Source organism: Lepidochelys kempii, chromosome 3 (genome assembly GCF_965140265.1).
Source record: "Lepidochelys kempii isolate rLepKem1 chromosome 3, rLepKem1.hap2, whole genome shotgun sequence".
In the NCBI taxonomy this organism is placed as follows: Eukaryota; Metazoa; Chordata; order Testudines; family Cheloniidae; genus Lepidochelys; species Lepidochelys kempii.
In genome coordinates this window covers 46,871,335-46,885,866 of record NC_133258.1, presented here as the reverse complement: position 1 = coordinate 46,885,866, position 14,532 = coordinate 46,871,335, and the positions used below count along the sequence as shown (strand labels likewise).

The 14,532-nt window shown below is 40.6% G+C and overlaps 1 protein-coding gene across 1 annotated transcript in view; it reads left to right on the top strand.

The window, feature by feature from the left end:
- BMP5 (bone morphogenetic protein 5) overlaps positions 1-14,178 on the top strand; it is a 72,112-nt gene extending 57,934 nt beyond the window's left edge. Inside the window, exons 5-7 of the mRNA XM_073335124.1 lie at positions 5,079-5,155; positions 8,369-8,479; positions 12,797-14,178. Coding sequence (XP_073191225.1) covers positions 5,079-5,155; positions 8,369-8,479; positions 12,797-12,946 — 338 coding nt within the window. The 3' untranslated portion in view covers positions 12,947-14,178. The remainder of the gene's footprint in view (positions 1-5,078; positions 5,156-8,368; positions 8,480-12,796) is intronic.
- The last annotated feature ends 354 nt before the right edge of the window (positions 14,179-14,532 follow it).

Here is a 14,532-nt window from a genome sequence, read left to right as displayed (position 1 = left end):
ATTACAATCTACTTATATTTTTCCTGCCACCTAAATTTAGTATGTACTACTTCTTCATTTCAAGTGTTGTACTGCACTGTTAAAAATAGTCATGTTCCACCCTAGAGATGCTTGCATTTCAGCGGTTAGTGAAATGATTCCTACATATTAACAATGACTGCACTTATTTGGCCGTTGGTTAACTGATGGCTAGTCATATCCCCCACACTTATATGCTGTGAGTTGCTCCTGTGCTTATCCCATGACCCATATTTCCCGAATTTCAGGTCTGTTCAGAACTCTTTTGAAAAACGGTGCTGTAATTATATTTAGCCATCTATATTTCATGTTGCAAAGTGCCTTGGGATTCCTTCAAGTTGAAAGGGTCTGTGTGAGCATGAGAGAGTTTTCTAAGTCTGAAAGTAGTCTTGGAGTTTGTTTGCATATTTTCACAGTATAGCTGAAGAGCTTTTAGTTTGCATCTCAAGAACTTTCTTTCAAGTATTAAATGGTGCAGCTGGAAAGAGACAATCAAGTAACGGGGCCCTGTAAAACAAAACTGTCCTGAGAGGTAAGCCATGGTACCTACTTTCACCATGGCAAACCAAGCTGCTCTTACATTGTCTTGCTTGCATCTTCTCTGAACAGTTTCCACATCACCCCTTGCTGTGTAACTGCACACCAGTCCCTTTGGTTAGGGTCTTATTAAGTATCAGTTATAAGAGTTGAACAAAATCAACTTTTCAAGATCTATAATAGCTATTGCAGTAGTTACTATCTGCAAATGAAGATATCAGTCGGTGCAAGCTTAGTGACTGATTCTATTCAGCTGCTCTAAGGTGTAAGAAGGGGGAGAGGAGAGCAAAATAAACCACTAGCCTTCTTGTCTCCTTGCACAATGGCAGAATGTAGTCCCAATCCCTGGGTTCCTCTGCCCATTTACCAACCACTGGAGCTGGGAGGTTCACAAGGAGGAGTATGCTGCATCCCCTGCAGGAATACAGAAGAAGGCACAGTCTCCCAGTTTGCAGGGGTGCAGCAATTCTGCACAGCCCCTACCAATGGCCAGTATCTAAAAGGTACAGTAAACTGCTGTAAACTGAATAGAAAACCTAATAGTTCTGCCCACTATGCTCATCCTTGCCCATGCATAGGCAATGGAATTTGCAGATTATCGTAGCCTAACTATTGACGTTTATTAGAGAGACAAGGTGGGTGAGGTAATATCTTTTATTGGGCCAACTTCTGTTGGTGAGAGGGACAAGCATTTGAGCTACACGGAGCTCTTCTTCAGGCTGGAGAAGGACCTCGATGAAGATATCTGAGTCGCTTGAAATCTTGCCTCTTCACCAATAAAAATGGCCCAAGAAAAGATGTTACCTTACCCCTTGTTTCTCTAATATCCTCGGACAAATGTGGCTACAACAACACTGCAGATACCTAAGCTTATGTCAGTAGGCCAAATTCTACTCCAGTTTATATCCCATGCAACTCCATCAAAGTGAATGGCATTGTAAGTGGTGTAATTACAAAATTTGGTTCCTTATCTCTTTACCTGTTGTGAAACCCCTGGCCAAATGCCTCAGAGTCAAGTAGTTTTGGTGGGAAATGCTGTTCTGCATAAGCCACATGACATGCTCCTGTTATGGTTGCTGTCATTTGTATAGCACAGGGTTTAGTCTTATTTCTTTTTCATTTTGCAGAAGACACTAGTTTGGGGAGTTCCTTTCTTGACTTTAACCTGATCATTCTTACCTTTTGATTTTGTTCTCACAAGAATTAAGTTCATTTCACTCTCTCACCAAGTCAAGAAAGACATTCCTACTTGCCATAGTTCACTGCCTTCTTTTCCCCCTTACAGTTAATTAAAATTGTGAAACTCCTTTTTGAAATACTCCCGCACATGCATGCAAACAAACAGAATGCGAATAAGAACAAAACCTATATAATATAACAATCTGGCAAAAGTTTTCTTCTTAATGTTGACAGGTCTGTGCTTAACCTTCCTCTATTGAGTGAAAACTTTAGGGCACATGGCTTAAATGCATGCAAGAACACAGTGCAGAAAGCAGAATGTATCCTCCAGGCCCTCCCTTCTGTTCCAAGCAGAAGGGTGAAATTTGCAGTATTTCTTCAGTTCTGACTCAGGTGCTACTTCCATTTTGGTCAAACTGGAGTTGTCTGGCAGATAAGGGACTAGAGGAAAAGTATGTTTTCTTTCTTTAACTTGTCCTGAAATCGACAAAAAACAAAAACAAATCAACCTTTTCCTCAAAAAGTGGTTCTGAAAAGGGGGAGGGAAATAGTAATTTGGCACAAAATGAAATCTATATTTTAATAATGTAAAGGCAATGATGCAAACTGACATCTACCCAGAAATTCAAAAGCAAGGCTGTGGTACTTTTCATTCCTGATGCTATGAGATAAGAATGGAAAAACATGCTTAACTGTGTATTTCCTGGATTTTATTGGTTGCTGTCACACTAATTAATTAAACATATGGTACTTTGTGATAGTAAATGCAGGCAGGTTCCTATGTTTCAACTTCCATCTCATCTTTAGAAACCAAAATCCTCTCTGAGTGCCAGTGAATATGCATAGGAATAAAAAATCTGATTCCCTTGCCCTACCCCCACAGCTCCTCCTGCCACATACAGATTTGGAACACAACTGCAGTCCTTGGATGGCTTAGGTACAAAGTTTACTCAGTCATAATATCCCATGGTTTTGATGCCTGACAGAATAAGCATATGGACCTTGAAGCAACAGAATGTGAAACTGGATCCTTGGCACCAGATCCTGTTGTAAATGTCACTGTGGCTACTTTTATGTAATGTTACATTACACACAACATTTGTCTTATATAAAAGGCAGAATGTAGGGAAGGAATACGAATTTGCTTTAGTAGTTTAGCATTCTAAATAGGTGTGTGGTTAGGTAGGTTTCAGAAAGCTATATATCAAATGCATGTCTGCATATCAAGTATCCTGGGACTTTTTCACATCCACACAGCATTAATCTGTTTTTTTTTTTTAAGTAGTTTTTGGGATTTTCAAGACTATGAAGATATTTGAAGTGATGCCATACATATTTATTATGGAGCCTTCTTCCCACAGGCCTAGGGTCCCCTCCACATTCTTTTTGGTGCTGAAGGTTGTGTGTTAAACATGAAAAGTTCAAAAAATTAGAAATTGATTCCAGAGCTCACGCTGATGGAGAACTTAATAAAGAATAATTTATTCACCAGCTTCCACCTGTTTTTCTGTTTGTGGACCATCTACAAATGGATTGTGACTTTCTCCTGTGTGTTTCTTTCTGAAATCATTCAGTCATATTTTTCACACATTTCATTTATACTATGGCTTTCTATTCTAAATTTAGTGCCTGAAATTTGAAATGACATATGGCATTGTCTTTATTTCCTTGTTCAATGAGTAACTCATAATCTAGTTTCTTGTGTAGATTTTCATGGAACATGAATTTAAAATTGATTCTGAGAGTTTGAGCATGCAAGCTCAAAATTCATCTTGAAGGAGCATTAAAACTAGTAAAATATTCATAGAATGTTATCAAAGAAAACTTGTTTAAGATTTTGAACTAATATTAGTCAGTGTATTTGCATTATTAACCAAGGACACACTCCTAGCTAGTGGTGAGCACGCCAGCCCAAAGTAGAAAAAAATTATTTAAAATTAAGCTGAAGTTAATGAGACTATTAACCTCTTTAAAGCTAAGCACATACTTCAGCATTTTGGTGATCTGAGCTGGAGAGCACTGTGCAGAATCAAGCCCAAGTTCTAACCAGAACCTTTAATGGCTGTACCTATCTAACGTACCTGGAGGACATGCCAGAGCTATTCCAGGCAACAGAAAGTCTAACCGTGTCATTCCATATAACATTAAATAGAGCAGGCTGTCATTTATCATCAGAAATTTTAAAAAAGGCCCCCTGCATTTCCCAAGAAAATGTGTTGTTAATGACAGACACACAACCCCCCACCCTGAAACCTCCAAAACTTTTGTTTTTTGAAAACCATTCTCAGTTTTTAAAAAAGTCAGTTTGGTAAATTTTGGGTTTTGAATAAAAATTTCAATTTTCAGAAAGTATTTTGGGTTTTCAGTTTCCAGGTGGGGGGAGCGCGTGGTTATGAAATTTCTACCAAAATGAAAATGGCCCATGAAAATGTTTGGTTTTGATCAAAAAGCCATTTTTTGTCTTAAAACGTTTTTTCACCAAAACCATTCTTTTTTTTAACTGGCAGGAATACTGATCATCATCAGGAGACATAATCACTCTCCCAGATCCCAGGCAAACAGGAGAATGGGCTAAGCTGCAGCATCCCTTGAGGTGCTACTTCCTGTGGCCTCGCATTCCTATCCAACCGCTCAGATAGGGTGGTGATGGGATGGGACCAGGACTTCCCCACAGCTTTGTACTTCCCCAAGGAGAGATTATGATTGTCCCTGGCACAAGAGTGTAGAGAAGGTTCTGTGGGTCTTCCCATTTTAGCACACCTGTGCCAGGGCCAGAGACAATCAGGCCTTTAAAGTCCATCTGTTGTGCTACTTGTTTAATTCGTATTAACAGCTAAAGGTCATTAGTTAGGCGGATATTTTTTACAATGGTAAAAAAAGTAGCTGTACAAAATGTGCTAAGATTTAAATAACTGGAATTATGCTTTTTATATTTTTAATTTGAAATTGGGGTCTCTCCCACTCTTTGTCTGGCACTTGAGACCTGATCCAAAGCCCAGTGCAAAGACTCCCACTGTCTTCAGTGAGTTTTAGATCAGGCCCTTGATGTTTTTTTTCCAGCTTGCAAAATTACATCTACCTGCTACTTCGATAGCTAGCAGCTAGGCAGCATAAAAAGTTATTTCCCCTAATCCTGAATGCATCATTTCCGCTCCGTACGCAAACTATGCCAGCCTGAGATTGGGGATTCAGAACTTCAAAAAATGATATTGACTTTATGGACCAGCCCTAGCTGTAGAGTATTTCTGTTCCTTTGCTTTGTGCAAGTTTGCCAAGGAACTTAAAACAGCTGAATCTTGTCTTCCATAGCAGTGTGTCTGAACAGTGTCTTTTTCTTTCTGTAGATTACAACACAAGTGAACAAAAGCAAGCCTGTAAAAAACATGAACTTTATGTGAGTTTCCGTGACTTGGGATGGCAGGTATGGATACCAACGCTCTTTCCTATCAGTGCTAATTTCTATAATCTCTTTTACAATCTGCCATCTGTTGTAGAGGGATTTTCCCTGGTGGTAACTGGTGCTGCACTGAAGAGGCAAGAATTCTCAAAGTGCACTTGGTAATGATGTGTGATCCTATATGCAATCCTTTGATAGCAGTTATAGAGCGATTCATGTTTACAGCCCACTGAGCCCTGTGGGAAAATAGCTGATGAGTCTGTGAGAGAAATATCCCAGGCATAAATAGTTTTATAGCCCTGATAAATTAATAGGTTTTACTAGGGATAGGCCCTAACCGTTACTCCAGATCTGAACACCCTCTGCACACTGGTGGTGGTGGGGTTTGAATCTGCATCAGAATACTGCCACTCAACCCTCTTTCAATATTTGATCAAACCAAAATCCCAGGTCTGAACACCCCTAAACTTCATAGCTGCTGGAACTAGGAGTGCTGGGAGTGCTGCCGCACCCCTTGGCTTGAAGTGGTTTCCATCATTTTCAGGGTTTACAGTTTGGTTGAATGGCTCTCAGAACCCCCATTATACAAATTGTTCCAGCGCCCCGGCTAAATTGTGGAGTATTTGAAATCCAGATCCAGATTTGGCTTGAGTCTCTTTCTAGTTCCTGCACTTGCTGTGTAATGACAGATGAGAATTATACCATCTGGGTTTGGAGCCCTGTGGAAGCAGAGCTTTCAGCCCCTACAAGGTGTTCTGAATCACTCAACGGCAACCCCTTTATGCAGTCGTAGTTTAATGGAAAAGATGGTGCCTATGGGGCCATGAAAGCAAGGTAAGGCAACAAAAGACAGAGGCTTTGCTGGGTTCTTCCAGGGAAGCAACAGCTGTTTGCAAAGGAAATATTTTATTAAGGAAATAATGGGAAGGCCATCAGCAACTGATTTCGATAACACACTTCAGGTTTCCATGTGTACTTAAATTCCCTCTGCAATATCAATTTAATACAGAATTCATTTTTGCTTCCTAGATGTGTAGAACTGTGGTGCGCTCTTAAACAGTTGCAACATTATACCCCAGAGGTGGTTTCATTTCAGTGATGGTTGATGTGATTCCTATAAATAATATAAAACACTCATGTTAAAACTAAAGTGTTCATTGTTCGGTATAGTCAGGATGTAATCCCTAAATATGAGCTGTGGCATATACTTAATTGCCTCTAATACCGTACTTGGTCTTAGCTATAAGGCCAGAAAGAATCAACTGGCTAACATTTTCAAATTGGCTTATGTTAGGGCCCTAAATTCATATTTAAGCGCATAAACAGAAGTTGAGTGGGTAATATGGATATAGATATTTAACTGTAGGCACCCAAGTTTTAAATTTTTGGCCATTGTTCTTAGGGTTATGTCAACTGCCTCCAATGTTAGCCATAAAGGGGATTAAAGTACTGGAAACACCACTAAAAAGGCAAAAAAACTGACAAGGAGGATTGAACTCAAGCAGCATTAGCTTCTTTTGACTCAGCAGAAGTTCCTTTATGTGGTTTAAAGGAGAGTCACTCTGTGGCATCATTCCCACCAAAGCCATTAACGTTAATTCCTTTGTTTTCCTGCTCAGTCTGGCAGTCTCCTTGGAGGGTGGAGAGGCCAGCCTAGGGCAAGAAAGAACTGGACTCATGGCTCATGTGGTGGGATTGTGATGAGGATCTGAGTAGGAATGTGGACATAGCAACTCTTGCACAAATGCCTCTGCCTTCTATGGTGTCCCTATACTATTTGTATGTGGTTCATGGCGCAGCTATAGGACTAGCATTTCAAGGACCCTTCCAGCTCCGTAAGCAACAGGCCCTGACACCCTCAACATTCTTTGGAAACTCTCTAGCTTCTAGATATCTGTCTTAGTTATTTATAGTGCTCCTATTATTGTAGTATCCGAGAGTTTTAACCTCACAAAATCCCTGTCAGGTAATATACTACTGTTGTTCCCATTTTACAAATGGGGAACTGAGGCACAGAGAGGGTAAGTGACTTGCTCAAGGTCACACAGTAAGTCTGTGGCAGAGCAGGGACTTGACTGCAAGTTTCCCAATTCCTAAGCAAGTGCCTGTCTTCTGGACCATCCTTCCTCACTACATGCGTGTTCAGAGTTTTCCAAGTACTTGTTCTCCCATAGATTATTTCCACAACAGGGCCCATCATTTGTAAGGGACTTTGAGATCATGGGCAAAGCAAGGTGTCACAGAAATGTAAAATATTATTATTTCATGAAAATGTTGCAGCTTGTTTAGCTCAGATTTCTCTAAATACATATTTATAAAAAGAATAGATAATCTCATAATGCAAGCACCTAACCAAGTATAACCATTCAAAAATGGATCCGTGAAACTAATGGTGAATGGGACTACAATGAAAATTGGGTTAACCCCCAAAATATGTGCTTAATGCTCCCCCCTGCCTCCCCACCTCAGCTGGGCCATGGGGGAATTCAGCCAAGAAAAATTCTCTAACTAAACTTTTAAAAATACCTTTTTCTTTCTGTGAAAAATTATCTGCTTTATGGTTTGGTGAAGACCCCCAAAGTTGATCATTCTGTGACATCACTAATGCCACCATCCTCCATGCAACTCCTGAGACCATAAATACTTTTCGTCTCAAACAAATCATCGGGATTAATGACACTGGATATGTCAGAGAATGATACATTTGGGATGCTTTTAGTGAACCAGAAATAACTTGAGAATTCATAGGTGCTGGAACTAAGGGTGCAGGGGGTGCCACAGCACTCCCCAGAATGAAGTGGCTTCCATTATATACCAGTTCAATGCTCTCAGCACCCGCACTGTACAAATTGTTCCAGCACCCCTGTGAGAATTTCAAAGTGGGAGGAAAAGTATTTTAAAGGCTAGTTTCAATGTATTTCTTTGCTAAATTCCCTCACCGGTTGGTTAGTTGGGGGTATTCAGTACATAGTTCTAGGTTTAACTCAATTTTCATCTTGATTGGGGGTATTCAGTGCATAGTTCTAGGTTTAACTCAATTTTCATCTTGATTTTGAAGGAAAAGGGATTTGGACATTTTTTTCCCCCCAAAATATTGTATTTCTGTATATGCCTTATTCAGTCATCCTGGATCCAAATTAGAATGACAGTGATACAGTTTTCAATTGATTGAATTGGGAAGGATTGAGAGTGTTTGTGTTTGTTATTATTTACTTTGCTTGTGGTTTTATTTTTCAGGATTGGATAATCGCACCAGAGGGTTACGCTGCATTCTACTGTGATGGAGAATGCTCCTTTCCACTCAACGCCCACATGAATGCTACAAACCATGCCATAGTTCAGACTCTGGTATGTCTGTGTCATAAATATTTTGTAACATGCAAATAACTTGGGACAGGGAGCTATGTCTTCCTCTCAGTTTATTATTATTGGTTTGCGGTTAATTTTATTGGATTTGGATTAATTTTGTTTAAATTACACCCTTGTACAAAAGCATTCGTGATTGCAATAGCTAGTGGATGAAATGCCCAGAAAGCCCTGTTTTATATATTTACATTCGGTTTCTGACCCAGTAATGCATGAAAAAGACTGTGTCACAGGTTCTGGTGATGCAGAGGCGGATTAAGGTTTCATAGGGCCCTGGGGCAGAGCAAGTGGGGGCCCCTCCTCACCCCTTCCATCTCTACTCCCTCCCCCATTCTGCTCCTTCTGTCTGCGGCCCTGCCCACAGCCCCACCCTATTCTGCCCCTTCCCACGGCCCTGCCCCATTCCACCCCCTCCCCGCTGCGGCCCCATGACTGGAAAAGCTCTGTCCTCTCCCTCCCCCAGCCACACGCCTGGGGCAGCAGCAGCGAGTGAGAGCTGCCCCAGCCCTGAGGCCGTGGCAGGGAACTAGAGCTCCTCCAGTCCCGGGGCTGCAGCCAAGATCAGGGCACAGGGGCTTCCCCCACCTCACCTGGCATTCCTGCCAGGGAACAAGGTTGGGGTGCCCATTTTGGGGGGGTCCCCCAATTGGCCAGGGTCCCGTTGACCCAGTGGCTAATCTGCTGCTGTGCTGATGTAAAGCAAAGAGGGGCTTCCTTCCTGCTTCCAAGTGTTTTATGCAGCTTTTGAACTTCCTCATCAACATTCACAGTACAGTCTCTGGTAACTTTGACCTGTACTGCACAGCAGCTCTCGATTTTCAGCTGTTATCGGAAAAGCCTCAATCAGTTGACTGGGCTGAAAAATACCTTTTCATCTAAGATGTGTGAGTTGATGCAGTTGCAAGCAAGAAGTGTGCTGTGTGCCTGGCTACCAGTTATGGTTAGAAATATAGTACCATTTGGATTTGATTCTCCGCGTGGTGCAGCTGAAGTGGGAAGAGCCTTACAGCCGCCTTTCCAACTCTCCCAGTCCTGGTTCTAGCTGGGGGTCAAGCCAGCCCCCCACACAAGATGGACTGCCACAGGATGTTCTGACTTACATTTGCTGGAACAGTCCCCTAGGAAAGCTTCGGTGGGAGCTACTGGGTGCTCAGCAATTCACAAAACTAGGGAACTTATTTATGTGCCTAAATATGGACATAGGCGTCCAATGTTAGGCTCTTATTTTTCATTTACATCAGCTGAGGATACAACCCGTGCTCTGCACAACATAGAAAATTAAAAGACAGACCGATGAATGACAGGGGAAATGGCTTCAATGGACAAGCAGGTGATTGGGATCATGGCAGGCACATTTCTTGTTAGTTCCATTTTTAACAAGCACTAAATGTGCCTCTTCTCCTCCCACCATTCAATCCCCTCACCCCCAGCAGTCCCCAACTACAGAGCCAATGACCTTATATCCTTCCATCCCAACATTCAAGCCAGCAAGATCCTATACAGAGAGGCAGAAGGGACAGGAGGAGGGGAGGGAGTCAAAGGTGGAAATAAGCAACGGGCGGTGGGAAAGGGATTCATTTGGAGAGGGAAAGTAATGCTCTTTGGCAAGAACTAAGGCAATGCACATACGTGATGATGAAGAAAAGCATATTTACAATAATAAACTGTTGTTTCTCTTCAGCTATTATGGCAAAGATTGCCTAGAAAAGTTGCCAAGCTTCAGTGAGACCTTAGATTACAGTTTCTCTCATGGAACTATCTGTCATGCAAGATAAAACATAGCAGTCCAACTTTCATGTGTGCACCTAGCTTTTACTGAAATCCCCCATAGCTAGTTTCTTAAGGGCAGGGGGTTCAAATTGTACTGCACACACATTCTATTGGGCAGCCAAATATCCATGGGGCTAATTGAATTTTAAGTGCACATAAATTAGCTGGCCAGCCACTTTATGTGCACTTAAAAGTACAAAAGTGTTCAGCAGTAGCCAAACACTTTGTTTGAAATTAAATCTAAATAATCTGTATACTCAAGGTGTTCACACAGCGAGAGTTCGGGAAACAATTATTCATACACTCTCCCCCAATCCAAATGTAATCAATTCCTGTCCATGGTGATTGCACCATTCTGAAAAAGCAGCTTTGTTTTGGGACGAGATTGTTCCTTGAAACCCTTCCAAATATAACTGACTGTTTTGGTTCGTTTTGTAACAATCTTTGGTCCAGCACATCTTCATTTCCACGTGGGGCTAAGCTGCTTTTTCGAAGGTGTATCCATAGGAGTCAAAAAAGTGCTTGAGTAGAGCTAACTCTGCTCCCACTGACATCTGTGTGTAAACTCCTATTGACTTCAGAGGAAGCAGAGTTAGGCCAATGCCAAATGCTTTCGAAAATTCCACCCTAATAATACTTGTTTAAACCTTTAAAAAGTGAATCCTCACTCCAGTACAAATACTAGTATCAGTATTATTAGAGATTGTAAAATTTGAATCAGGATATTGCACATTGAAAGTATGGCTGTGTTCAGATACAGGGGTTGGCTTTGGTTCCATCTCTAGTTACTATTTCCATTTTGTAGATGGGGAAAGTAAGGCAGAATGATTAAGTGGCTTGACCAGGGTCACAGATGCAGTCAGTTTCAGAGCCAAAATTCATGAGCAGGAGTTCCTTGCTTCCAATCCTGCATTTAATCCTGCTGGTCAAGCTGCCACTCTCGCTGCTGAACTGTCAAACCTGCTCCCCTTCTCTGTCCTATAGTGGTGGGAGGCCAAATTAGCTGCTTAAAAGAGGAGCTGGCTCACTGGCAGGCAGCCGGGGAGTAGCTTGTGGAGACACTAGCTTCTTCAGCAGCAGGAGTGGCATCCCTAAAATATCACAGAACTCAAAAGCTAGGGGGTTCAAAGGCTCAGGAGGCTGACCCTGGATGGCTCTGAGTAGAGATTGTAGGCGCAGTAGAGATAAAATCACTGCGGCAAATTCCAAATCCTCATGACTAACTTACATTTTCAAAACTATCTTTACAGTAGAATAGGCAAGAAATGTATTTAGTGAAAGCCAAATTTAGCCCAAACATCCACACGGGGTTCCCAGAATTGGGATGCTGGTGGCTGTGGGCTTGATAGAATCCAGAGGCTGGCTCTGGGTGAACATCTGCTTAGAAGGAGGACAATTTTTTTTCTCCAATATTTTGCTTGTCATTAGTTAATCAGTTTTGAAATGTGTGTGTCTTTACATCCTTACTAAACTGCTACTTTGGGATTTATTATTGCTCATTTTGAAAGATCTTCTCATGGTAACAGTTACATAAAAATCACTTCCTGATAGACTGTTATTGGTCTGGCAAAGACCATAGGCTTATATTACTGCTAGAAAGATGGCTATAACAGATTTTAAAAGACTTCGCATACAAATGAAATCCATTACTGCTGAAGTCTTCATCCGTACTGTAATAGTCTCTTACCTTCTATATCACAGCTCCCTTCTCTCTGGCCTCCCCAGTCTCCAGCTATCCAGCCGTGTAGAATATCACTTCCAACTTTTTTGGAAGGATAGAGAAAGTATGTTTAGTTGCCCTTATTTTCAGTTATTTTCACGATATCTCCATTCATTTTGAGATGCTGCTCAAAATAACCTCTCTTTTATTTAGCATTCCATTGGAATACCGCAGCCTACCTCAGAGAATACCCTCTCTTTACCCTTCCCTGCATCTGACACCCAACTTTTAGCTTGATTCTGCTCCCCTTGACAAAATTGACATTGACTTCAATGGAATCACTGATGCCAAGGCAATAGAAACCTTAAAAGAACCATGTTCTTAGAATCTTCATGGAATCCAGACATTCTGTGTGAGAGCTTTCGCCTCTACATTTACTGTATGGAACAAACTTCCTTTCCCCCTCCCCATTGAGGCTCTGATTCAGGAAGACAGTTTAGTAACTAAAGTCAGGGACTTAAGCACATGCTCAAATTCTGTCCTGAATAGTGCTGGTATTAACCACATGTTTAAGAGCTTTCCTTAACCAGGACCTATCTCCATTTCTTTTTCAAATCTCATCTGAAAACCAATTTTCTCTCTTGGCTATTCCTCCTAATTTATCCCTCCATCTGCTATTATTGTATAACTCTATTATGTAAATCAGTAGAGCATTCTGGAAGTGAGTTTTGTATGAAAGTTGCTAAATGAAAGAAAGCGGAAACTACAGAACTCTGCAAATTGAATAGAAGTGTTTTCCATAGATTTGCCATTACACCTTTCTATTTGGATATATAAGCAATTTCGCTCTCTCTCTCTCTCTCTTTCAGGTTCACTTGATGTTCCCTGATCATGTACCTAAGCCATGCTGTGCACCTACAAAACTGAATGCAATCTCAGTGCTCTACTTTGATGACAGCTCCAATGTTATTTTGAAAAAATACAGAAATATGGTGGTGCGTTCGTGTGGCTGCCACTAGAATAAAAAACAAGAAAAAAATCAAGCCCAGTGTTTGTTCAGAATTGTAATCAAGTCAAAATGCAATTCTTGCTAGTGAAAAGGCATCCCTAAACTTATTCCATTTCATTTCATCTCTCAGTTAATGTACAGTAATGTATATAGTAGCTTTTATTTATTTAAAGGTATATCGTTTCTTTTCTATGGGTGAAATTTCAAAACAGTTTATTTTATGGGTCACCTTACTATGTCGGAGAACCTCCCAAGCTGGTTTGCAATCAATCTCACTGAGACCTTTTTCTGTCCATTTCAACATTTTAAAGTAAGACCTTTGTATAGTTTTTTTTTTTTAAGTTAGAAAGCCCAGAACTCCTGTGATTGTTTTATGTTGTTAAAGGAAATTGAATACATTTGGTTATGTTGTGCAAATGAAATATATACTGGGATATTTATTTAGAAAAGGCACTAAAAAAAGAAACTGAAGAAAAAATCCTTGGTGAAACACAATTTTTCTTTTAGAAGTTCTAGTCCATTAGACAAATTGAAATGTTGAACCGTGTTTAAATAAACAAACAGTCGGTAGAACATAGAAGCTGAAAGACTGCACATAATTGTTATAGCTATTTTCTTTAACAGAATCGGTGTAACTGGAGGAACATGTTACGTCTTGGCTTGTGGAATTTTGCAAAAGGCTCAAAGCTTCAGGAATTCTGTGGAGAGAGGCTTTAGTCTGTGCCTAGAGCTTTCCAAGTTAACGCTAAAACCTTGTAGTACAACGTTCTTTCCTCCGATAAATTGTCAGTTTGTTATCTATAACACTACGGCAGCCGATTTTTTTTCATGTTGAATAACAACCCTCTCCTCCCCCCCCCCCCCCACAAAAACAAAAGAACCCTCCACACTCACCTGAGCTCCCTTACCATATGGGCAAGAATTAATATGTGTATGCAATGTGTAAAAGATTAAAATCTGGAAGGAATTTGTTTTCTTTAGCTTCCTTTTCTTGCTGGGTTTGATAATTGGTGCACAGTAAGGCATTTAGGAACATTGGAATTGCCATACGTAGTCAGATTTGTGGTCAGTCTAGTACAGTGTCCTGTCTCTGACAGTGGCCAACAGCAGGTGCTTTAGATGAAGGTGAAATAAATCTTATACGGCAGTTTTTAGGATAATCTCTGTGCACAGTAGGTCCTCTCCTAATCTCTAATCTTACTATCTCTTCCAAAACTTGTTTGCAGTAACTATTATATTCTGGATATTTCTGTTTTACCCTATAAATGTCAAATCCCTTTTATTGTCTTGCTAAGTTTTTTGCCTCAATTACATTTTCTGGCAGTGAGTTCTGCAGTTGAATTACACATTGTGTGAAAAAGTAATTCCATTTATCAGTTTTCAGTTTACCAGCTTTTAATTTCATTGAATATCCCCATGTTGTTATGGGAGAATAGAAGGTCCTGATTTCCCGTCTCTACAACCAGTCATCATTTTATATAGTTTTGTTGGGAATTGCCTCAGTAGACATATTGCTATATTAGAGTGTTATTTAAAATGAATAGAACACGCCCATTTCTTATGCCTTAGAGAATCTTTTCATTTAAATCCTGATTT